At 42.6% G+C, this 25,122-nt stretch overlaps 1 protein-coding gene across 2 annotated transcripts; it reads right to left on the bottom strand.

The window, feature by feature from the left end:
* LOC103543891 (zinc finger protein 814-like) lies at positions 1 to 23,325 on the bottom strand. Of its 2 annotated transcripts, none has more exons than XM_070558811.1 (3): positions 23,073 to 23,325; positions 22,012 to 22,138; positions 1 to 4,690 (listed from the first exon to the last, which is right to left on the bottom strand). In XM_070558811.1, exons 1-3 carry the CDS (start codon positions 23,103 to 23,105, stop codon positions 2,367 to 2,369), a joined length of 2,484 nt encoding a protein of 827 aa, XP_070414912.1. In that variant the 5' UTR covers positions 23,106 to 23,325; the 3' UTR covers positions 1 to 2,366. The 2 variants fall into 2 exon arrangements, with proteins under 2 accessions (XP_070414912.1, XP_008508956.1); XM_008510734.2 differs by lacking the exon at positions 23,073 to 23,325 and adding an exon at positions 22,233 to 22,559.
* Positions 23,326 to 25,122: the final 1,797 nt, after the last annotated feature.

Raw genomic sequence — 25,122 nt, 5'->3', positions numbered from 1 at the left:
TGTCTGTAACACCTTTATTTTCATTAGTCAAAATCTAGAAATAACCAAAAAGCCCGCTGAATGGATAAACAGGGGTATATGAAAATATAAGAATATTACTCAGCAAAAGAAAAGATGAGCTACTCATATAGTATCATTGGTGAATCTCTAATTATGAAACAAACGAAATCAGAAAAAACAATAGAATAAACAGTTTATGATTCTAATCATAAATTCAAGGAAATGCAAAGGTATCTACTGTAAGGAAAGTAAGTGAATGGGTAGCTGGAGAGGTGGGAAGGTCGAGGAGAGATTATGATAGGATGTGAGGTAAATATACCGAGACAAAAAAAGTCATCCTCAGGACTATGATGACGGTTTCAGAGGTTCACACCTATGTCAAAACTTAGCAAACTGTACACTTTAAATATAAGCAGTCCATGTAAGTTACACAATAATCTTAAAAATTGGCTCAAGAGAAATCCCTATGTCCCACACTTTTTGGAAAGTAAGTTTACAACCCTACATCGTGGTGGTCTAGCAGTTAAGAGTCAGAGCTCTCACTGCTGGGCTGGGTTCGTACCACGTCAGGGAACCCCACCAGTCTGTCGGTTGTCATACTTTGGTGGCTGTATGTTGCTGTGATGCAGAAAGCTATGCCACCAGTATTTCACATACCAGCAGGGTCACCCAAGGTGGTACAGGGTTCAGCGGAGCTTCCAGATAGACTAGAAAGAAGGACCTGGTCACCCACTTCCAAAAAAATTGGCCACAAAAACCCGATGAATAGCAGAGAAGTCCTGTTTGATATACTGCAGAAAAGTGAGAGGATGGGTAAAAACACTGGGCCGGATTCTGATCTGCTATACACAGGGTTTCTAGGAGTCAAAATTAACTCAACTGCACTAGCAACACAATAGTGACTCCACCCACTCTTTCCTTGTACCCTCTGGGGGTCAGTCTTCCTTCAGTGGCAGCAAATGTGGGCAACAATTAAGGATACTGCCACCCAAGTCAACAGGAACACTGCCTGGGTCACAAGAGCCACATCACTCAGCCTCAGATCCCCTTTTTCTCTTTTTCTTGCCTATGCAGTAATGGCCTTCAAGTGAACATCACTGAGAGGCTACAGAAATCCACAAAGCTTTTCAATTATTTTTATTAAATTCTCAGGCAGTGACTTCAGCTACACAAGATAAACTTGCCTAGAGATCCTGAGATTTGTGTACAAACTGATGCTGCACAGTCACTGTCACAGAACCACTTCTGGATGCACTTTCAGAAGAGGCATATTCCATCTAGCTGGCTGCAGTTTCCTCCACTCCTTGCTAAGCCAGTGTTTCTCTACCAATTACGGTTCCCCTGGACCCAATGGTCTTACAACCAATGACCCTCACCCAATGAACTGTGGACACCAGGCCAAATGGCCCTTCGTAGATCTGGGGAAGATATCCCCTCCACAGTGCTGACGTCCCCTGTGAGACCTCCTATGAGGAAGCAAAAAAAATCACGTTGCCCTCAGATGCACTTGAGGTTCTCACACCAATCCTCTCATCAGGGTCATCACTGAGACTCCTGAATCACAGCATTCAGGCCTCAAATGAGGACCAGAAAGCCCTGCAGTCTTTCCTAGGAGGCTGTGGGAGCAACGGAAATTTACTCAAAAGTGGCACGTTATTTTCTGCCATCATACGGTCTCTCCTCAAAGTTTGAGACCCCTTAAAACTTGTTCACCCCTTCATGCTTGTAGAGTCTGAATTTGTTTATGAAATACCCCACAGAGTAAACAGAACACCTAAGATTGAAGAGGATGTAAACTAAAAGGCTTCAATATTGTACAAGACAAAGCAATGTGCAGCAGGCAGCTGGAGTTTGTGACTTGGAAGCTGAAACAATTCATCCCAAGTATCACATGCAACTACACGTCCTGAAAAAGTCAGTCATTCTCTGCAAGTTGCCGGCCCAACTCATGGTATTCTTTGGGCCAACAGTGACCCAGGTCCATGAGCAAGGTAGTCAAGGCAGAGGGAAAGCTGACCCCTGAGGGCTCAGGTGACTCCTAACTTGCTCTAATACATGGGAGAACAGAGGTCAGCTTCCCTGAGCACACTGGGGTGGTGACTGACGCACACTGTGTGGACCTGCCGGGAGGTACAGGTGAAATGCTGTGGCCACAGAAACTAGGAGTGACATAAATCTAGAAAGAGCCTTGGATAAGTTAGAAAGGGCAACATATTTACATAAGCTTCCCACATAACCGAAATTTATGGGAAGTCTCCCCACTGTGCCTGTTTAGATGTATGAGAATAAATTTGAACAGATGGCTCCTCACCGAGTTTCCACTGGTGTCATTCCGCTGAAAAAGAAACTGCACATTCCCTGCCCATCTAAGGCATTTGTCTATGGTGAACTCTCCGATGTTGAGAGAGGGTAAATTTTTGCATGAAATACTTCCCACATTCAGTGCACTCATAAGGTCTTTCTCCAGTGTGAACTCTCTGATGATAACGGAGGTTGGAGCTACAGGTAAAAGATTTCCCACATTCACTGCACTCATAAGGCCTTTCTCCTCTGTGAACTCTCTGATGATAACGGAGAGCTGAACTAGAAGTAAAAGATTTCTCACACTCACTGCATTCATAAGGCCTTTCTCCTGTGTGAACTCTTAGATGATAAGAAAGGTTGGCACTACTCATAAAAGATTTCCCACATTCACTGCATACATAAGGCCTTTCTCCTGTATGAACTCTCTGGTGGTAACGGAGTTTGGAGCTAAAGATAAAAGATTTCCCACATTCACTGCACTTATAAGGCCTTTCTCCTGAGTGAACTCTCTGATGATAACCAAGCCCAGAGGAAGAGGTAAAAGATTTCCCACATTCACTGCACTCATAAGACCTTTCTCTATTATGAATTTTCTGGTGCATTGAGAAGGAAGATCTTTGGCTAAAGGACTTCCCACATTCATTGCACTCATAAGGCCTTTCTCCCGTGTGAGTTCTCTGGTGGTTACTAAATTGTGATCTATCCTGAAAGGATTTCCCACATTCACTGCACTCAAAAGGTCTTTCTCCAGTGTGAACTCTGCGATGATAACGGAGGCCTGAGCTAAAGGCAAAAGATTTCCCACATTCACTGCACTCATAAGGCCTTTCTCCTGTGTGAACTCTCTGATGACAACGAAGAGCAGAGCTAATGGTAAAAGATTTCCCACATTCATTGCACTCATAAGGCCTTCCTCCAGTGTGCGCTCTCTGGTGTTTATTGAATTGTGATCTATCCTGAAAGGATTTCCCACATTCACTGCACTCAAAATTTCTTTCTCCAGTATGAACTCTACAATGATAATGGAGGCCCGAACTAAAGGCAAAAGACTTCCCACATTCACTGCACACATAAGGCCTTTCTCCAGTGTGAACTCTCTGATGCGAACGGAGGGCAGAGCTAATGGTAAAAGATTTCCCACATTCACTGCACACATAAGGCCTTTCTCCTGTGTGAACTCTCTGATGATACTGGAGGGTGGAGCTAAAGGTAAAAGATTTTCCACATTCACTGCACACATAAGGCTTTTCTCCTGTGTGAATTCTCTGGTGTTGAATGAGTGTCCACCTATTTTTAAAATATTTCCCACATTCATTACACTCGTGAGGCCTTTCTCCAGTATGAACTCTTTGATGATAACGGAGAACAGACCTGGAGATAAAAGATTTTCCACAATCACTGCACTCATAAGGCCTTTCGCCTGTGTGAGATCTCTGATGATAACTGAGGGCAGAGCTGGAGGTAAAAGATTTCACACAGTCGCTACATTTATAAGGCCTCTCTCCAACTTCAACTCTCCGGTGTTGAATGAACACAGAGCTATGGCTAACAGATTTTGCACAATCACTGCACACATAGCTGTTTTCTCCACTGTGCCCTCTCTGCAAATGAAGGAGGACAGACTGGTCACTTAAGGATTTCCCACATTTGCTGCACTTGCACGGCGTTGTCTCAGTATGAGTTCTTTGATGTTGACTGAGGGCTGAACTTTGCATAAAAGATCTGCCACATTCTCCACACACATGAAACGTTCCTCCAGGGTGGACTCTCTGGTGCACAACAAACGAGGATTTGTACCTGAATGCTTTCCCACATTCATGGCAGACAAAACACTGTCTTCCAGTGTAGACACCCTGGTCCTGAACAAGTGTGCATTTGGGGCTGAAGGCTTTCTTGCATTCTCTCCAGGTGTAATGACTGTTTCTGCCTGGTAAAGTGGCCCTGCATTGGGTGATTTTCTTTGGCTTTTCCCCAGTATGAGTGGTCTGTTGCTGCTGATGTCCCAAGCTGGCCAGGAAGTCCTTCCCAACCTCCCCCCAGGGAAAGGGCTTCCCTGACACGTGGAGTTTGCAGCTCTTCACAAACGAGGCCATGTCTACACTGCTCCTGAAGGGTTTCTCTCCCATGTGCCGCTGCTGGTGCTGTTGAAACTTTGCACTAAAATAAAATTGTTTTGCACAAGCCCCACACCTCAACAGTTTCAGGTTGTGTTGTGTTCCCTGCTTCTCAGCCAAGTAGAAAATGTCTCTCAAGACCAGACCACACATCTCGCAGGGGTGAGTCTTCTGGGAAGATGGAGCTGCTGTGGGAGTCCTGGCAGGTGGAACTTCTACAGAAACACTTTGTTCAAAGGGAGCCTCCAGATCCTCTGCTCCACAGCAACAACCTGAAGGCAAAGAAACCCTGGTGAAGTACATGTTGACCACAGGGAGGGGCAACCCCAGCACAAATGAGCATGTGTCTCATCTCACAGTGAATCTCTGAGATGCTTTTTCAGACAAGTGAGTTGGAATCCAGCTGGAGGGGCAGTTGGCTGCTGTGCATTACTGGGCCCCTAAGGTCACAGATTGGTAGAGACCTCACCAGGGGAAGGATACAAATACAGGGTGTGACACAAGGAAGAGAAGTAGCGTCTACACCTTGTTCTCTGCCCACAGCTTCCTGCAGGACCTTTTCTGCTGCTGATGTGAGGCTCAATAGCCGGTGCAGCCAAGCCCATGAAAATCTAATCACATCAGATTAGCTGCTGCTCAAGGTCAACTTAAGGATATGTTCACACTTCACAGTCCAACACATGAGGGCCACTGGTGGAGAGAACTGCAGGAGTGGTAAGAAAAATGAGTCATATGAGGAATCCAGAGAGGTGGAGAGTATCCCTGGGCTGGAAGTCACACAGGAAATGACATGTAGTAAAATTGACAACTTGCCAAAGTGTCAATATGGAGAAGGCAAGGTAGAAATGGAGTGTGGCCACAGGGAATGAAACCAAACTTGGATGAACAAGGGAGGCACGTGCTATGATGTGAACACGGGCCTGAAGCACATTGTCCCCAGGTGCCACTCAGCAGACCCAGGCCCCCTGAGCCCAGCCTGCCGTGGCCAGAGTCATGTCCATCCTGCAACCCACAAAGAAATCCTCCTCCTAAGCCTTAGCTGGGCAACTATATGGGACACAGAGGATACAAGTCCTAAGGGAAGGACAGGAGATGTGAATGGCCTGCACTGTCTCAGAGCAACTCAGCCCACAACAGACCACAGAAAAGAGATCCAGGTGAGTGATCTCAGTGGGCTGGAGGAGGAAATCAGCCTTTGCCACCAACAAGAAACACTTAGACAGCTATCTATGATCAAAATTGGCCCTTGGAGGGCTCAACAGCCCATTGAAGATACCACAGAAACACAGTGGAACATAAAAAGGAGAATAACCACATAAAAGGATCACTGCGGACATACACTTAGTGAAGACACCTAGAAATGATCAGGAAATAAGAACAAGGGCAGGGACTGTGTGCATCAGCCAAAAGGTAGATGCCATCATGGTCCTTAATGGCCTGCTCTGCAGAGGACCCCAGCAGCCTCTGCTGCAGAGAATCTCCACAGCCCCCATTACAGTTGCTGAACCCATAGTGTACACAACAGAGGAGGCCAAGTGTTTACAAGCATGGACCCCAGCTGCCTGCTCTGCAGAGGATACTGGCAGCTTTCATACTAAAGTAACCAATAGCTATTGCCCCAACACACCTGCCAGAGGGTAATATGCTGAGTTGCCCCCCTAAAAAAGAAGGAAGTATTGTTCCATTCCAAGACCAGGACTGCCACCCGTCTCAATGCTGCACGCATCCCAGACACTGGAGCCACAACTGTTCAGGGTTGCCCATAATCCATAACCTGACTGCATGGGTGTCACCCAAGCGCCTGTACCTCAGGCACCAGAGCCATGGTTGCTGTGGGCTAGCCAGCTACTCAGACCCTAGAGACACTGTCTCTGTTTACCCATGTTCTGGTCACAGGGGCCATCACTGCTCAGTGTGTGGCTGCATCTTACACAGTGAAGTCAATGCCACTGCAGGCTATTCAGCATCTAGGACCCTAGAACTGCTATTGCTCTGCATGTATATGCACCCTAAGACCCAGATCCACCACCTGGACCACAGGTGCCTGCACAACAGACACCAATGCCACCACCACCATGAAGCTGGATTTGGCATGAGGAGGGAACCTCTCAGTCAAAATATTTCCCAAGAGAGAAAGAGATCAGGAGGTCCCCAGAAGCATTCTCCACTGCTGTGGACACCCACAGCCCGAGCTGTTGAGGACACTTGCAATCTTCACTGATGCTGACCTCAGGTGACAAAGCTGTACAGACACTAAGCTGCTGGGCCTTCTTGTAGGAAGAACCACCACACCCCACCATGATGGCACACTCACACCCACACACAGGTGAAGAGCTTCCCCACCAAAACTTTTCAGTAAAGTGTGGAAGAAGTAACTACTCCACATATTGTATAGACACCAACATAAGGGTACAAAAATCCAGAAACCATGACACCTCCAAAGGAATACAATAAGCTATCAGTCACACCAAAGAATTGTACATCTATGAGCCATCAAACAAAGAATTCAAAATAATTGTTTTAAAGAAGCTCCATGAGCTATAAGAAAACAGAGATAGACAATTCAGCATGGAAACAAAACACGATTTTCAACAGAAAGATAGAAGATATAAAAAAGAACCAAACAGAAATGATGGTGCTGAAGACTATAATGAATGAGAAAATGCAACAGAGAGCATCAATATCCAACTTGACCAATCAAAAGAATTAATCTGAAAGTGAAGGTAGGTCTTTTGAAATTACCCACTCAGAGAAGGAAAAACACCAAGGAACTAAAGAGTGAAGAAAGCCTACATGAATTATAGGACATCATGAAACAAAACAACATTTGCATTATGGGAGCCTGAGAAGGAGAAGAGAGGGGGAAGAGGCAGAAAGCTTACTGAAAGAAATAATGGATGAAAACTTCTCAAATCTGGGGAGAGAAGTGCACATCCAGGTACAGAATGCTCATAAGTCCCCAAACAAATTCAATCCAAACAGGACTTCACTGAGGCATATAATAAAATCAAGAAGTCATGACAAAGAGAATGCTGAAAACTGCAGGAGAAAAGAAACTCATCTTATACAAGGGAACCCTCATGAGGATATGAGTGGTTTTCTTTGCTGAAACACTGTATATCAGGAGAGAGTATGATAACGTTCTAAATGCTGAAAGACAAAAACTGCAAACCAATACTTTACCAGCAAAGCTGCCCTTCAGAAATGCAGGAGAGAAAAAGACTTTCCCAGACCAATAGAAGCTAGGAGTTGGTTCATCACCACTTGACATACCCTGCAAGAAATGCTAAAAGGAGTTCTTCCAGCTGAACTGAAAGTACACTAATTAGTAACACAAAAATATAAAACACACTGGTAAAGGTAAGTATATAGTCAGGTTCAGAATACTCTAAAATTGTAATAGTGTATTAAACACTCAACACTAGTACAAAGGTTAGAACATAAAAAGTATGAAAAATAAGTATACCTACAATAATTTGTTAATGGTTACACAATAGAAAAGTTGTAAATGGTGACATGAAAAACATAAAATGTATACGGTGGGAGTAAAAGAGTGGAGTTTTTTATTTTTTGTTTTGTTTTTGGTGAGAAAAATTTGCCCTGAGCTAACATCCACTGCCAATCTTCCTTCTTTTTAGCTTGAAGAAGAGTAGCCCTGAGCTAACATCTGTACCAATCTTCCTCCATTTTTGCATATGGGATGCCTCCACAACATGGCTGACAGAGTGCAGTAGGTCCATACAGGATCTGAACCTGCAAAACCGGGCCACCAAAGCAGAATGCGTGGAACTTTAACCACTCTGGCACGAGGCCAGCCCCAAGAGTAGAGTAGAGTTTCTGTATGTGATCAAAGTTAACTTGTTACAAGCTTAAAACAGAATGCTGTAAATATAAAATGTTTTATATAAGCCTCACGGTAACCACAAAGCAAAAACCTATAGTAGATACACAAAAGAGAAAGAGAAAGGAATGAAAGAGATAAATGAGATAAAACAGACTTTATGTCAAAAGCTATCATGAGAGACAAAGAAGGTCAGTATAAAATTACAAAGGAGTCAATTAATCTGGAAAATGTAACAACTGTATGTATATATGGACTACACATCAGAGCATCTAAATTAAGTATTAAGCAAATACAAACAGATCTGAAGGCAGAAAAGACAGTAATGGAACATTAAGAGGGAACTTCAGTGTCCCCCTTTCAACAATGTGTGGATATCCAGATGGAAAATTAACAAGGATATATTTGAATGGAATGACACTTTAGTCCAAATGGATCTAAGAGACATACAAGGAACATTCCATCCTACTATAGCAGACTACATTTCTTCTCAAGTCTACAAAGAATATTCTCTAGGACAGATCACGTGTTATGTCAAAGAAGTCTTAACAAACGTCAGAACACTGAAATCATATCAAGTACCATTTCCTAACACAATGGATAAAACTAGAAATCAGTAAGAGAATGAAAGCTGAAAAATTCACAAATATGTGGACATTGCACATCACACCCCTGACCAATCAATTGGTCAATGAAAAAATCAAAAGGAAAACCAAAAAATATCTTGAGACAAATGAAAATGAAAACAAAACATATAGAATGGGCAAAAGCAGTTCTAAGAGAAAAATTTACAGTGATAAATACCGACATTAAGAAAAAAGAAAGATCACAAATAAACATAAAAAACCTAAGTTCACACTTCAAGGAACTAGAAAAAGAACAAACTAAGGCCAAAGTTAGCTGAACGAAGAACAAAACAAAGATCAGAGGAGCAATAAATAAAAAAGATACTATAAAAACAATAAAAAGATCCATAATACTAAGAGCTAGTTTTTTTAAAAGATAAATAAAACTGACGAACCTGTAGCCAGACTAACTTATAACAGAGAGAAGACTCAAATAAATCAACTTAGAAATAAAGCAGGAGGAATTATAACTGACAGCACGGAAACACAAATGATCATAAGACAACTATGAACTATTACACACCAACATATTAGATAACCTAGAAGAGCTAAATTCCTAGTAACATACAACCTACCCACACTGAATCATGAAGAAATAGAAAACCTGAATAGGTGGATAACAAACAAGGAAATTAAATCAGTAATCAAAAGTCTCCCAACAGGGGCCAGCCTGGTGGCGCAGCGGTTAAGTGTGCACATTATGCTTTGGCAGCCCAGGGTTCACCAGTTCGGATCCCGGGTGCGGACATGGCACCGCTTGGCAAGTCATGCTGTGGTAGGCGTCCCACATATAAGACAGAGGAAGATGGGCACAGATGTTAGTTCAGGGTAAGTCTTCCTCAGCAAAAAGGGGGAGATGGGCAGCAGTTAGCTCAGGACTAATCTTCCTAAAAAAAAAAAGTCTCCCAACAAAGAAAAGGCCACAAACAGATAGACTCACTGATGAATTCTATCAACATCTTAAGAAGGCTTAACGTCAATTTTTCTCAAACTCTTCCAAAACTTTGAAGATGAAGGAACATTTCTAAAGTCATTTTAGGAGGCCAGCATCAACCTGATACCAAAGCCAGACAAGGACACTAGAAGAAAAGAAAATTATAGATCAATGTCCCTGATGAACAAATATGTAAAAAAAAAACCAAAAAACAAAATACTAGGAAACTCAATTTAACAGCACATGAAAAGAATCATAAACTGTGACCGAGTGGGATTTATCCTTGGGGTGCAAGGATGTTCATCATAAGGCAATCAATAAATGTGGTATACCACATGAACAAAATGAGACAAAACATCATATAGTCATCTCAATAGATGCAGAAAAGCATTTGACAAAATTCAGAATCCTTTCACGATAAAAATCTCTCAAAAGATTAGGCATAGAAGGAATGTACTTCAATATCAGAAAGGCCACATATGATAAGCCCACAGCTACCAGCATAATCAACAATGAAAAGGTAAAAGCTCTTCCCCTAAGATTAGGAACAAGACAAGGATACTCACCTTCACCAGTGCTATTTAAAATAGTACTAGAAGTCCTAGCTAGTGCAATAAGGCAAGGAAAACTAATAAAAGGTATCCAAACAAAAATAAAAACAAAGAAGTAACACTGTGTTTGCAGATGACGTGATCCTATATAAAGAACACCATAAAACCTCCACTAAGAAACTGTCAGAATGGGTGATGTCAGCAATGTGGTGTTCCCTTTGTCTCTCCTCCTATGAACTACAACTAAATGGACATTCACTGATCAGCAGAGGATACCTAGACAGCACATCAGGATGCCTGAGAGACCCACACAGTTATACATCTGATAAGTGGATAGACTACCAGTGGGGAGCTGGTGGAGATCTGTGAGCACTCTCCAGGGCCCTGGTGGCCCTGTATATGTTTATGATTGCTCTCCTGGCTGGAGCACCCACAGCACCGCTGTGACCGCGAGGGTGGGAGCATGCCCTGGCACAACTGCAGGAACAGGTGACAGCAGCCCTGAACCCCTGGGTGATCACTTTCCCATCTGGTGGGAAAGCCAACAGTGCTACCACAGTCACCAGGGAGTGGTGCCGGCTTGCACAGGGATCACAGGGAGCTCAGAATACACAGCTCCTGCCCCACTCCCCAGTGGTGACAGGTGGAGCCTGTGACCAGAGACTATCACTATGTGAAGGCACAAACCCACCCCATCAAATACTATGCAGGAAAATATGAATACTCCAGACCAGAAGAAAAAACACAAACACCCAGAAATAAATCTGGAAGGTACAGAAATCTACAATCTAAATGACAGAGAATTCAAATAGCTATCATAAAAAAACTGCAGTTACAAAAGAACTCAGAAACACAGTTTAATGAAATCAGGAACAAAATTAATGATCAGAGAAAATTCTTCACAAAAGAGATTGAAACTAAAAAGAAAAACCAATCAGAAATTTGAGACATAAAAATCACAATGAATGAGATAAAGAAAAATCTAGAATCCTTAAATAACAGCTGATATTATGGAGGACAGAATTAGCAATCTACAGGATAGGAACATAGACATGCTTCAGATGGAGGAGACAGAACAAACACTAAAGAAATAAAGAAATTCTCCAAGAAATATTGAACTCAATTTGAAATGCAACATAAGGATTATAGGTATTACAGAGGGAGAAGAAAAGGAGAAAGAAGAAGAGCTTATTCAAAGAATGAATAGCTTTGAACTTCCCAAACTTGGGGAAGGAGCTGGAATTACAAGTAAAAGAAGCTAACAGAACTCCTATTTACATCAACGTAAAAAGACCTTCTCCAAGGCATATACTAGTAAAACTGGGAAAAGTCAACAACAAAGAAATAACATTAAGAGCAGCAAGGCAGAAGCAAATAACGTACAAAGGAACTGCTGTCAGCCTGTCAGCGAATTTCTCAGCATAAACCTTAGAGGCAAGGAGAGAGTGGAATGATATATTCAAAATTCTGAAAGACAAAAACTTTCAGCCAAGAGTACTCCAACCAGTGAAAAAATCCTTCAGATACAGTGGAGAAGTAAAAACTTTACCAGATAAACAAAGGCTGAGGGAATACATCACAACAAGACCCCATCTATACAAGATATGATCAAGAAGGCCTTCATAACTGAAAAAAGAAGGAAAGAGGTTTACAAAGCCTTGAGCAAGGAGATAAACAGGCATACAGAATACAGCAGCACCAAAGTACATAAAGTAACTATTAATTGACCTAACAGGATATATTGACAGGAACACAATAATAGTAGGTAACCATAACACCCTACTTTCATCAATGGATTTATCCAGACAGAAAGTCAATAAGAAAACAGTAGAACTAAACAAAACTCTAGACTAGATGGACTTAGCAGGCATATAGAGAATACTCCACCCAAAATCAGCAGAATACACATTCTTCTCAAGTGCACATGGAACATTCTCAAAGATATACCATATGTTGGGAACCAAGGCAAGCCTCAACAAATATAAGACTGAAACCATATCAAGGATCTTCTCTGACCATAATGCTATGAAACTAGAAATCAACAACAAGAAAAAAGCTGGGAAAGTGACAAACATGTGGAGACTAAGCAACATTCTACTGAACAACCAGTGGATCATTAAAGAGATTACAGGAGAAATAAAAAATTATCTTGAGACAAATGAAAATATGCCACCCTAACTTACATGGGATGCACCAAAAACGGTCCTAAGAAGAAAATTGACAGCCATACAGACCCATCTTAAGAAACAAGAAAAATCTCAAATAAGTAATCTTAAACTACACCTAATAGAAGTAGAAAAAGAACAACAAACAAAGCCCAAAGTCAGCAGAGGGAGGGAAATAAATAGAGCAGAAATAAATGAAATTGAAACCAAAAACAGTACAAAGGATCAACAAAACAAGGAGCTGGTTCTTTAAGAAGATAAACAAAATCAACAAACCCTTAGCCACATCACTAAGAAAAAGAGAAGGCTCAAATAAAGAAAATTAGCAATGAAAGAGGAGAAATTACAAGGATACCACAGAAATACAAAGGATTATAAGAGAATGCTATGAAAAACCATATGCCAATAAATTGGACAACCTAAAAGAAAGCGATAAATTCTTAGATTCACACAACCTTCCAAAACTGAACCAAGAAGAGAGAATCTAAATAGACCAATAATCACAAGTAAACAGATTGAAACAGTAATCAAAACCTACCCAAAAAATAAAAGTACAGGACCAGATGGCTTCTCTGGAGAATTCTACCAAACATTCAAGGAATATTTAGTACCTATCCTTCTCAAACTATTGCAAAAAACTGAAGAAAACAGAACACTTCCTAATACATTTTACAAAGCCAACATCACCCCGATCCCAAAGCCAGACAAGGATGACACAAAAACAGGAAAATTACAGGCCAACATCGCTGATGAAAATAGATGCAAAAATCCTCCTCAAAATATTGGCAAACCGAATACAGCAATACGTCAAAGGGATCATACACCATGATCATGTGGTATTTATACCAGGGACACAGGGACGGTTCAACATCCACAAATCAATGTGATACACCACATTAACAAAATGAGGAATAAAAACCACATGATCATCTTTTTTTTAAAATTTTTATTCAGTAAATGATAGGTTACAATCTTGTGAAATTTCAGCTGTACATTATTGTTTGTCAGTCGTGTTGTAAGTGCACCCCTTCACCCTTTGTGCCCACCCCCCACCCCTCCTTTCCCCTGGTAGCCACTGATCTGTTTTGTTTGTCTACATTTTTAAATTCCTCATATGAGTGTAGTCATACAGAGATTGTCCTTCTCTATCTGACTTACTTCACTTAACAAAATTCCCTCAAGGTCCATCAATGTTGTTGCAAATGGGACGATTTTGTTCTTTTTTACAGCTGAGTAGTATTCCATTGTATATATACATACCACATCTTCTTTATCATGTGTTCATGGGCACGTAGGTTGCTTCCACGTCTTGGCTATTGTAAATAATGCTGCAATGAATATTGGGGTGCATGGGACTTTTGGAACTGCTGACTTCAAGCTCTTTGGATAGATACCCAGTAGTGGGATGGCTGGGTCATATGGTAGTTCTATTTTTAATTTTTTGAGGAATCTCCATACTATTTTCCATAGTGGCTGCAACAGTTTGCATTCCCACCAGCAGTGTATGAGGAAAACCACATGATCATCTTAATAGACACTGAGAAAGCATTTGACAAGATCCAACATCCATTTATGATAAAAACTCTCAATAAAATGGGTATAGAAGGAAAGTACCTCAATATAATAGAGGCCATATAGGATAAACCTATAGCCAACATCATACTCAACAGGAAAAACTGAAAGCCATCCCTCAGAGAACTGGAACAAGAAAAGGGTGCCCTTCTTGCTACTCTTACTCAACACAGTACTGGGGTTTTGGCCAGAACAATTAGGCAAGAAATAGAAATAAAAGGAATCCAAATTGGCAAGGAAGAAGTGAAACTCTCACTGTTTGCAAACAACATGATTTTATACATAGAAAACCCTAAAGAATTCTTTGGAAAACTCTTAGGAATAATCAACAACTACAGCAAAGTTGTAGAGTACAAAATCAACTTACAAAAATCAGTTGCATTTCTATACTCTAATAATGAAGTAACACAAAAACAACTCGAGAATACAATCTTGTTTACAAGTGGAACAAATGGAATAAAATATCTAGGAATAATTTTAACTAAGGAGGTGAAAAACCTATACAATGAAAACTATAAGACATTACTGAAAGATATCAAGGACAACATAAAGAAACGGGAAGATATTCCATGCACCTGGATCTGAAGAATAAACATAGTTAAAATGTCAATATTACCTAAAGCAATCTACAGATTCAATGCAATCCCAATCAGAATCTCAATGACATTCTTCACAGAAATAGAACAAAGAGTCCTAAAATTCATATGAGGCAACAAAAGACCTTGAATAGCCAAAGCAATACTGAGAAGAAAGAACAAGGCTGGAGTCATCACAATCCCTGACTTCAAAATATACTACAAAGCTAGAGTAATCAAAACAGCATGGTACGAAAAACTATATGCCAACAGAATGGATAACCTAGAGGAAATGGATAAATTTTTGGACTCCTACAATCTCCCAAAGCTCACTCAAGAAGAGGCAGACAATTTGAACAGACCAATCACAAGGAAAGAGATTGAAACAGCAATCAAAAACATCCCAAAGAATAAAACCCCAGGACCAGATGGCGTTCCTGGGGAATTCTACCAAACTTTCAGAGAGGATTTAATACCTATCCTTTTCAAGCTATTCCAAAAAATTAGGGAAGATGGAACACTTCCTAACACATTCTATGAGGCCAACATCACGCTGATACCAAAACCTGACAAGGACACCATGAAAAAAGAGAACTACAGGCCAATATCACTGATGAACATAGATGCAAAAATTCTAAACAAAATTTTGGCAACCAGAATTCAACAATTCATCAAAAGGATCATACATCATGATCAGGTGGGATTCATACCAGGGACACAGGGATGGTTCAACATCCACAAATCAATCAACGTGATACACCACATCAACAAACTGAGGAATAAAAACCACATGATCATCTCAATAGATGCAGAGAAAGCATTTGACAAGATCCAACAGCCATTTATGATAAAAACTCTTAACAAAATGGGGATAGAAGGAAACTACCTCAACATAATAAAGGCCATATATGACAAACCCATAGCCAACATCATACTCAATGGGCAAAAACTGAACGCCATCTCCCTGAGAACAGGAACGAGACAAGGATGCCCTCTATCACCACTCTTATTTAACATAGTACTGGAGGTCCTGGCCAGAGCAATCAGGCAAGAAAAAGGAATAAAAGGAATCCAAATAGGGAGGGAAGAAGTGAAACTCTCGCTGTTTGCAGACGACATGATCTTATATATAGAAAACCCCAAGAATCCATTGGAAAACTCTTAGAAGTAATCAACAATTACAGCAAAGTTGCAGGGTATAAAATCAACTTGCATAAATCAGTAGCATTTCAATACTCCAGTAATGAACCAACAGAAAAAGAACTCAAGAACACAATACCATTCACAATCACAACAAAAAGAATAAAATACCTTGGGGTAAATTTAACTAAGGAAGTGAAGGAACTATATAATGAAAATTACAAGGCCTTTCTGAGAGAACTGGATGACAACATAAGGAAATGGAAAGACATTCCATGTACATGGATTGGAAGAATAAACATAGTTAAAATGTCCATTCTACCTAAAGCAATCTACAGATTCAGCGCCATCCCATCAGAATCCCAATGACATTCTTTACAGAATTAGAACAAAGAATCCTAAAATTCATATGGGGCAACAAAAGACCCCGAATTGCTAAAGCAATCCTGAGAAAAAAGAACAAAACGGGAGGCATCACAATCCCTGACTTCAAAACATACTACAAAGCTACAGTAATCAAAACAGCATGGTACTGGTACAAAAACAGGTGCACAGATCAATGGAACAGAATTGAAAGCCCAGAAATAAAACCACACATCTATGGACAGCTTATCTTTGACAAAGGAGCTGAGGGCATACAATGGAGAAAAGAAAGTCTTTTCAACAAATGGTGCTGGGAAAACTGGAAGGCCACATGTAAAAGAATGAAAATTGACCATTCTTTTTCACCATTCACCAAAATAAACTCAAAATGGATCAAAGACCTAAAGCTGAGACCTGAAACCATAAGCCTTCTGGAAGAAAACGTAGGCAGTCCACTCTTTGACATCAGTATTAAAAGGATCTTTTTGGACACCATGCCTTCTCAGAGAAGGGAAACAATACAAAGAATAAACAAATGGGACTTCATCAGACTAAAGAGCTTCTTCAAGGCAAATGAAAACAGGGTTGAAACAAAAAAGCAACCCACTAACTGGGAAAAAATATTTGCAAGTCATATATCTGACAAAGGCTTAATATCCATAATATATAAAGAACTCTTGCAACTCAACAACAAATCAAACAACCCAATCAAAAAATGGGCTGGAGACATGAACAGACATTTCTCCAAAGAAGACATACTGATGGCCAATAGGTACATGAAAAGATGCTCATCATCGCTGATCATCAGGGGAAATGCAAATCAAAACTACACTAAGATATCACCTTACACCCGTTAGAATGACAAAAATATCTAAAACTAATAGCAACAAATGTTGGAGAGGTTGCGGAGAAAAAGGAACCCTCATACACTGCTGGTGGGAATGCAAACTGGTGCAGCCACTATAGAAAACAGTATGGAGATTCCTCAAAAAATTAAAAATAGAACTACCATATGATCCAGCCATCCCACTACTGGGTATTTATCCAAAGAGCTTGAAGTCAGCAATCCCAAAAGTCCTATGCACTCCAATGTTCATTGCAGCATTATTTACAATAGCCAAGACATGGAAGCCACCTAAGTGCCCAGCAACAGACGAATGGATAAAGAAGATGTGGTACATATATACAATGGAATACTACTCAGCTGCAAAACAGAACAAAATCATTCCATTTGCAATAACATGGATGGACCTTGAGGGAATTATGTTAAGTGAAATAAGCCAGCGAGAGAAGGATAATCTGTGTATGACTGCACTCATGTGAGGAATTTAAAATTATGGACTAAGAACAGTTTAGTGGATACCAGGGGAAAGGTGGGGTGGGGAGTGGGCACAAAGGGTGAAGTGGTGCACCTACAACATGACTGACAAACATTAATGTACAACTGAAATTTCACAAGATTGTGACCTATCATTAACTCAAAAAACAAAAAAAAAAAAGATAAAATGAGGTCATTCGGGTGGGCCCTAATCCTACATAACTGGTGTCCCAACAAGAAGAGGAGATTAGGACGCAGACACACAGAGGGAGGACCATGTGAGGACACAGGGAGAAGATGGCCATCTACAAGCCAAGGAGAGAGGCCTGAGAAGAAACCAAACTTGCTGACACCTTGATCTTGGACTTCTAGCTTGCAGAACTATGAGAAAATAAATTTCTGTTGTTTGAAAAAAAAAAAACGAAAGTAGACGATTATCTTACGCCATACACAAAAATTAACTCAAAATGGATTAAAGACTTGAAAGTAAGACATGAAACCATAAAACTCCTTGAAGAAAATATAGGCAGTACACTCTCTGACATCAGTCTTAGAAGGATCTTTTCGAATACCATGTCCACTCAGGCAAGGGAAACAAAAGGAAAATAAACAAATGGGACTTCTTCAGACTAAAGAGCTTCTGCAAGGGAAAGGAAACCAGGAACAAAACAAAAGACAACCCCAACTGGGAAAAAATATTTATAAATCATATATCTGACAAGGGGTTAATCTCCAAAATATATAAAGAACTCATACAACTCAACAAGAAAAAACAAACAACCCGATCCAAAAATGGGCAGAGGCTAGGAAAAGACAATTTTCCAAAGAAGATATACAGATAGCCAACTGACACATGAAAAAATGTTCAACATCATAATCATCAGGGATATGCAAATCAAAACTACAATGAGATATCACCTTACAACTGTTAGAATGGCTATAATCACCAAGACAAAAAACAACAAATGCTGGAGAGGATGTGGAGAAAAGGGAACCCTCAAACACTGCTGATAGGAATGCAAACTGGTGCAGCCACTATGGAAAATAGCACAAAGATTTCTCAAAATATTAAAAATAGGATTACCATAGGATCCAGCTATCCTACTACTGGGTATTTATCCAAAGAACTTGAAGTAAACAATTCAAAGAGACTTATGCACCCCTATGTTCATTGCAGCATTATTCACAATAGCCAAGACGTTGAGGCAACCAAAGTGCCCACTGACTAATCAATGGATTAAAAAAAGATGTGGTGTATATATATACAGGTATATACATACAGTAATGCAATACTATTCAGCCACAAAAAAGGACAAAATTGTCCCATTTGCAACAACATGGATGGAACTTGAGGGTATTATGTTAAGAGAAATAAGCCAGACAGAGAAAGACAAACATCATATGACTTCACTCACATGTGCAAGATAAACAAATACATGGACAGAGAACAGATTAGTGTTTATCAGAGGGGAAGGGGGTTTGGGTTTAGTATAAGGGACAAAGGGGCACATATATATGGTGACTGACAAATAATAATGTACAACTGAAATTTCACAATGTTATAAACTATGAAGACCTCAATAAAAAAAACTGTCAGAACGAATAAATGAACTAGAAAATTTGCAGAACATAAAGTCAATACACAAAAATCAGTAGTGTCTACACACGAACAATAAAATACTTCACTAAGAAATTAAGAAATCAGGGACTGGCCTCATGGCCTAGTGGTTAAGTTTGGCACACTGCTTCAGCGGCCCAGGTTTGGTTTCTGGGCATGGACCTACACCACTCATTGGCGGCCATGCTATGGTGGTGACCCACATACAAAATGCAGGAAGATTGGCACAGATGTTAGCTCAGGGTGAATCTTCCTCAGCAAAAAAAAAGGAAATTAACAAATCCCATTTACAACAGCATTAAAAACAATAAAGTACCTAGGAATGAATTTAACCAAGCAGAGAAAAGATGTCTACACTGAAAACTATAAGATACCAATGAAAGAAACTGAAGACATAAATAAATGGAAAGACATTGCACATTCTGGATTGGAAGAACTACCATTGATAAAATACCTCTATTACCCAAACAACCTATAGATTCAATGCAATCTCTACCAAAATTCTAATGGTATTTTTTACCTAAAATATAAAAAGAATCCTAAAAGTTAAACAACAAATGACCTCAAATAGCCAAAGTAATCTTCATGAAGAAGATCAAAGTTAGAGGCATCACACTTCATGATTTCAAACCGTATTATAAAACAACAACAGTAATCAAAACAGTATGGCACTGAAAAAACAGACACACAGACCTATGAAATGTAACTCAGAAATCAACCCGCATTTATCCGTCTTAATAAGGCATTTTTACTTTACTGAGAGCAGATGTTAAGCATTCTTTTTTTAAAGATTGGCACCTGAGCTAAAAACTGTTGCCAATCTTCTTCTTTCTTTTTTTTCTTCTTTTTGCTTTTTCTCCCCAAATCCCCCCAGGTACATAGTTGTATATTTTAGTTGTGGGTCCTTCTAGTTGTGGCATGTGGGACGCCGCCTCAATGTGGCCTGATGAGTGGTGCCGAGAGGGTGCCTGATGAGAGGGATCCGAACCGGTGAAACCCTGGGCCGCAGCAGTGGAGCACAAGAACCTAACCTCTCTGCCACGGGGTCGGCCCCCAAGCATTCTTAACAAGGGTGCCAAGAATACACAATGGGGAAAGGACTGTCTCTTCAATAAACGGTGTTGGGAAAACAGGATATGCACAGGAAAAAAATGAAACTGGGACTCTATCTTACACGACTCAAAAAAATTAACTAGAACTGGATTAAAGACTTAAAAATAAAACTCTGGAAAAAAACAGAAAAAGCTCCTTGATATTGATTTTGGCAACGATTTTTTTGGATGTGATACCAAAAGCACTGGCAACAAATGCAAAAATAAATAAGTCGGGCTACATCAAATGAAAAACCTTCTGCATAGCAAAAGAAGCAATCAACAAAATGAAAAGGGAGAAAATATTCACAAATGTTGCATCTCATAAAGGATCAATATCTAAAATATATAAAGTACTCACACAACTCAGCAACAGAACGATCCAGTTAAAAATGGGCAAAGGACATGAACAGACGTTCTATGAAAGAAGATCTACAAACGGCCAACAGGTATACGAAAAAATGCTCCTCTTCACTAACCATCAGGAAAATACAAATCAAAAGCACAGAGAGATATCACCTCACACCTGATAAAATGACTACCATCAGAAAGAGCAGAGATAACAAGTCTGGGGGAGGGTGCAGATGTAAGGGAACTCTGGTTCACTGCGGTTGGCATGTAAAAAATAAATAAATGAAAATCATAGAAACAGTAGAATGCCAGGAGCTGGGGCATGGGGGAAACAGGGTGACGTTCGTCAAAAGGTACAAACGTGCAGTTATGAGTAAGTTTTGAGAATGTAACATACAGCATGGTGACTGTAGTTCATACTCTACTGTACACCTGAAATGTACCGAGAATAGATGTAAAGCATTCATAACAACAACAAAATAATAACAAGGTAACTTTACGAGGTGATTGATGTTTAGTTAACTTCATTGTGGCAATTATTTCACAATGCATATATATATATCAAATCATCACGTTATCCATTTTACTGTACAGTTGACGTCCATATCCATGGGTTCCACATCCGTGGATTCAATGAACCATGGATGAAAAATATTTGAAAAAAGAAAATTCCAGAAAAGTTTCAAAAAGCAAACCTTAAATTTGCCAGGCACTGAGAACGATAGTGAATACATGTGAATGAAGACAAGTGTAGTCAACTACTTACATTGCATTTACATTGTATTAGGTATTATGACTAATCTAGAGATGATTTAAAGTATACAGAAAGATGTACGTAGGTTATATGCAAAGAGTATGCCATTTTATATAATGCACTTGAGAGTTCCTGGATTTTAGTATCCACGGGGGAGGTTCTGGAACCAACACCCTGTGAACAGCAAGGGATGAATGTACATAATTTTATATCTCGACAAGACTGAAAAAAAAAAATCTAACCACTACAGACCAGATCTAAACACTACAAACCATGCAAGAGGACACTGAAAAGCATCCCATGGTTCAGGTAAGTAGTGACTGTGACAATGCCTACATGCCTGGCACAAGCAGCCATGAGGAAATGAAACGGAAAAGAAGGACAAAGCCTGGGATACAGAAGTGATATGGATCTGGACACAATGACCCAGAGAGGGCCGCTCGGTGGAATCCGTGAAGCTCAAGGCAATACCCCCAGCCTGGATGCCTTTCCTAAGAGGGCTCCGTACAGCAGGTACTGGGGCTGCAGGGGAGAGAACACGGCGGTACACACACCCAGCCCTAGCAACACGGCACCACCCAGAAAGCTGGGGGAGCAAGTGGTGTCCACGGTCCATGAGAAAAACGACTGAGAAGGGCTGTGGGGAGGGAATACAGCCTAGTCCAGCTCACTGGCGAGGCCGTGAGAGTCTTACCCAGAGAGGATACGAGCGCAAAGTTCTCCAGCATCACATCCAGGTACAGGCGTCTCTGAGCCTCATCCAGGAGCCTCCATTCCCCCCAGGAGAAGTACACAGCAACATCGTGAAAGGTCACACTGTCCTGTAATGACGGGGACAGATAAAACCATCAACACTCTCTCTGAGATCCCACAATCCATCTCACCACACACTCATCCTCCCCCAGAGCGCCCCACCTCAGAGGAATTCCAGGCCAGGTGTCACTATCTTCAGGGTCCCTTTATTCATTGTGTTCAGCCCTCAGAAACATCAGGCAGGGGGGCACAGAGACCTCATCCAAGCTCTGGTCCTGGCATGTAGGGTCTCATCCACCCTGTCAGTCAATTCCCCTGGAGACTCTAGACTTGGACTCCAAGACGCAGCCAAACGTGGGCTCGTGCTTCACCCTTCAGTCTCCAATACCAGGGCCCGAGGGCCATCGGCTCACGCTTCCTGTCAATGTGCATGTCATTCCGTAGATTGTACCTCTCACGTCTTCAGTGCCCACAGTTGCACTCCCAGCTCTGCATTTAAGGAAATCCCCAAGTGCTGCTCTGAAGGCCTCCTCTATACCTTTGATCCTTCTCAACATCAGGCCCTCAGGAGCACCAGCTCTGCGCCCTCGGACCAGGACTCCGCTCCCTGCGCCTCCCCGGCCTCCTCACCCCTTCCCGTCCGTTCTCTCCGAGCAGCGCCTGGAGAACTTTTTAAACCCCAACACGCACCGCGTCCCTCTCTGGTCACAGCCCTCCCGGCTCCGGGACCCTCGGACTGAAGGAGCAGCCCCTCCCCTGCCGGTCCAGGGGGGACCCCTCCTCACACTGTTCCCTGCGGACACAACGCCGACCCGGGGCCCCGCCGCACCCTCCGCCCGGCCCCCTCACCCGCAGCCCGGCCCCCGCCCGCAGCCACAGGCCCCACGAGCGCCTCCCCGGCCCGGCCCCGGGGTTTGGGCTGCAGGCCCGGGAGCAGCGCCCGCCCGAGGGCTGGAGCTCGGGCTGCGCTGCGGGCGGGGCGGCCCGGAGCCGAGCGCTCACCTGAGCCGGCTCCCTCCGCGCGGCCGCCGCCATCGGCCTCGGGGGCGGAGCGGGGCCAGGAGCGACGGGAGACGAGGCGCCGGGCGCGAGGCCCCGGGCGGCGTCGCCGAGCCTCAGAGCCGCCAGCACCGCGCGGACAGCGCCTCCGCCCGCGCCTCTACGCGCGTTTCCCCAGTCCCGGCCCGGGACTCCGAGGCTGGAAGAACAACCAGCTGCCGAAGGTACAGCCCCTGAAGAGAACCCCGGAAGTCCCCTCTCCACCCTTCTGCCCAAACGGAAACGCCTTTTGTCCTGAGCCTTCATTGGCTCTGGGAGCCGTCTGTCGTCGTAGAGCATTCAGGGAAATGTAGTTCCAACAATCCAAGGCAGAGAGGGTTCCCCAAGCGACTCCCCTGTGAGCAGCATTGGGCAAGGCCCCTTCTCTTTCCAGGGCTCCCCTCTTCTTAAAGGGGCCGTATGCGGACTTCTGGGGACTGCTTTCTGCAACTGATCAGCCAGGCATTCAGGCCGTGAATTAGGATGACAAATGTTTCCCAAGAGGCCATTGGCAGCAGTGCAAGTTGGCCCAAATCTGATGTGCCATTTTCTGCCCGAATACTGTTCCCTCAGAGGCACACAAACTTGGGGACTCCACAAAAGTCGTCATGCTTTCAGAGCCCAAATCTGTTGATAAACCACCCCATATACTGAACAGAACCCCCAAGAAAAAGAGGACTGAAAGAGTAAGGCCTTTCTTATCGTACAACCCAAATCAAAGTGTGGCAGGCAGTTCTCGGGTTGGTGACTTGGGAGCTGGAAAAACTCATCACAAGTATCATGTGAACCTAACATGTCCCTGAAAAGGTAGTCCTTCTGGCAAGGTGACAATAGAATTCGTTAGGTATCCTCTAGGTCAGAACTGGGGGAGGTCCATGCCCCAACTACTCAGAGGGAAGGGAATGCGGACCCCCTAAGGCTCAGGCTACTCCTAATTTGTTCTCCCACCTGAGAGAACAGAGGTCGGCTTCCCTGAGCACACTGCGGTGGCGACTGGTGCACGCTGTGTGGACCTGCCAGGTGGCAGGGGTGAAATGGCTTTAACAACGGAGACTGGTAATGAGGGAAATCTGGGAAGGGCCTTGGGCAGGGCAGAAACTGAAACACAGCCACGCATGCTTCTCACATAAATTAGACTTACGGGGACTCTCCCGTGGATGTTGGGATGTGTGAGAGTCAAATAAGTCTGATGACTAGTCCAGAGGCTTTGCTCCACTTTTGTTATATTGAAGAAAGTAATTGCACATTCCTTGCCCCATGAGGATACTAGGATATGGGTGACAAGTTCTTCAGAATCACCTCGTGGTACAAGCGTCTTTGACCCTCATCAAGGTACCCCACTCCTCCCAGAAATACACAAGCATGTCCTCACATGTCACAGCACCCTGACATGATCGGGACAGATGAGATGAGGATCAGCATCTCTGAGGACCCACGTCCATACTCACCTTTCTCCAGAGCTCAGCATCTCAGAAGAGATGCCAGTCCTTGGTGCCACTGATGCCCACGCTCTCCTAGTGGTCCCATGAACACCCTGCTCAGCCCTCAGCAACAAGAGGCAGGAGGGCAGATAGACGCTGTCTAAGCAGTGGGCCTGGACTGCAGGCCCCAACCCCTCCCGCCAGGCAATAACCCTGGGGCCCCAAGATCATGACTCCCAGACACAAGGCAACCTGACTTCTCAGTTCCACCTCAGTCCCCAACAGGAAGGCCCTGAGGCCATCAGCTCACACTTCCTCTCGATGTGCACATCATTCTGTAGACCATCTCTCTCACATGTCCAGACACCAGAGTCACCCTCCAACAGCCACCACCACCTCCCCGCCCCACCCCATAGGCATCTTCCTGGACCCACCCATGGACCTGGCACATGGCATCCAGAGAGTGCTTGACAAATTCACACACGATCCAGCACAACCCCAGACCTCTCATGGATCCCAATGCCAGGGAAAGCCCTGAACGCTGCTTTGGAGGCCTCTCCACCTGGCCCTGATCCCTTCTTCAATATGTGCCA

This window comes from Equus przewalskii, chromosome 9, assembly GCF_037783145.1.
Source record: "Equus przewalskii isolate Varuska chromosome 9, EquPr2, whole genome shotgun sequence".
Lineage (NCBI taxonomy): Eukaryota > Metazoa > Chordata > Mammalia > Perissodactyla > Equidae > Equus > Equus przewalskii.
The sequence above is the reverse complement of the archived record's forward strand: the minus strand, read 5'-3'. Positions and strand labels throughout refer to the sequence as shown.

What these genes read in the sequence shown, in the direction of transcription:
- LOC103543891 (XM_070558811.1), bottom strand. Translation starts at nt 23,105, where the DNA reads ATGGCGGCGGCCGCGCGGAGGGAGCCGGCTCAG. An exon ending in CGCGGAGGGAGCCGGCTCAG is followed by an intron (nt 22,139 to 23,072) that starts GTGAGCGCTCGG and finishes CCGTCATTACAG; the next exon opens with GACAGTGTGACCTTTCACGA. An exon ending in TGCGCTCGTATCCTCTCTGG is followed by an intron (nt 4,691 to 22,011) that starts GTAAGACTCTCA and finishes CTTTGCCTTCAG; the next exon opens with GTTGTTGCTGTGGAGCAGAG.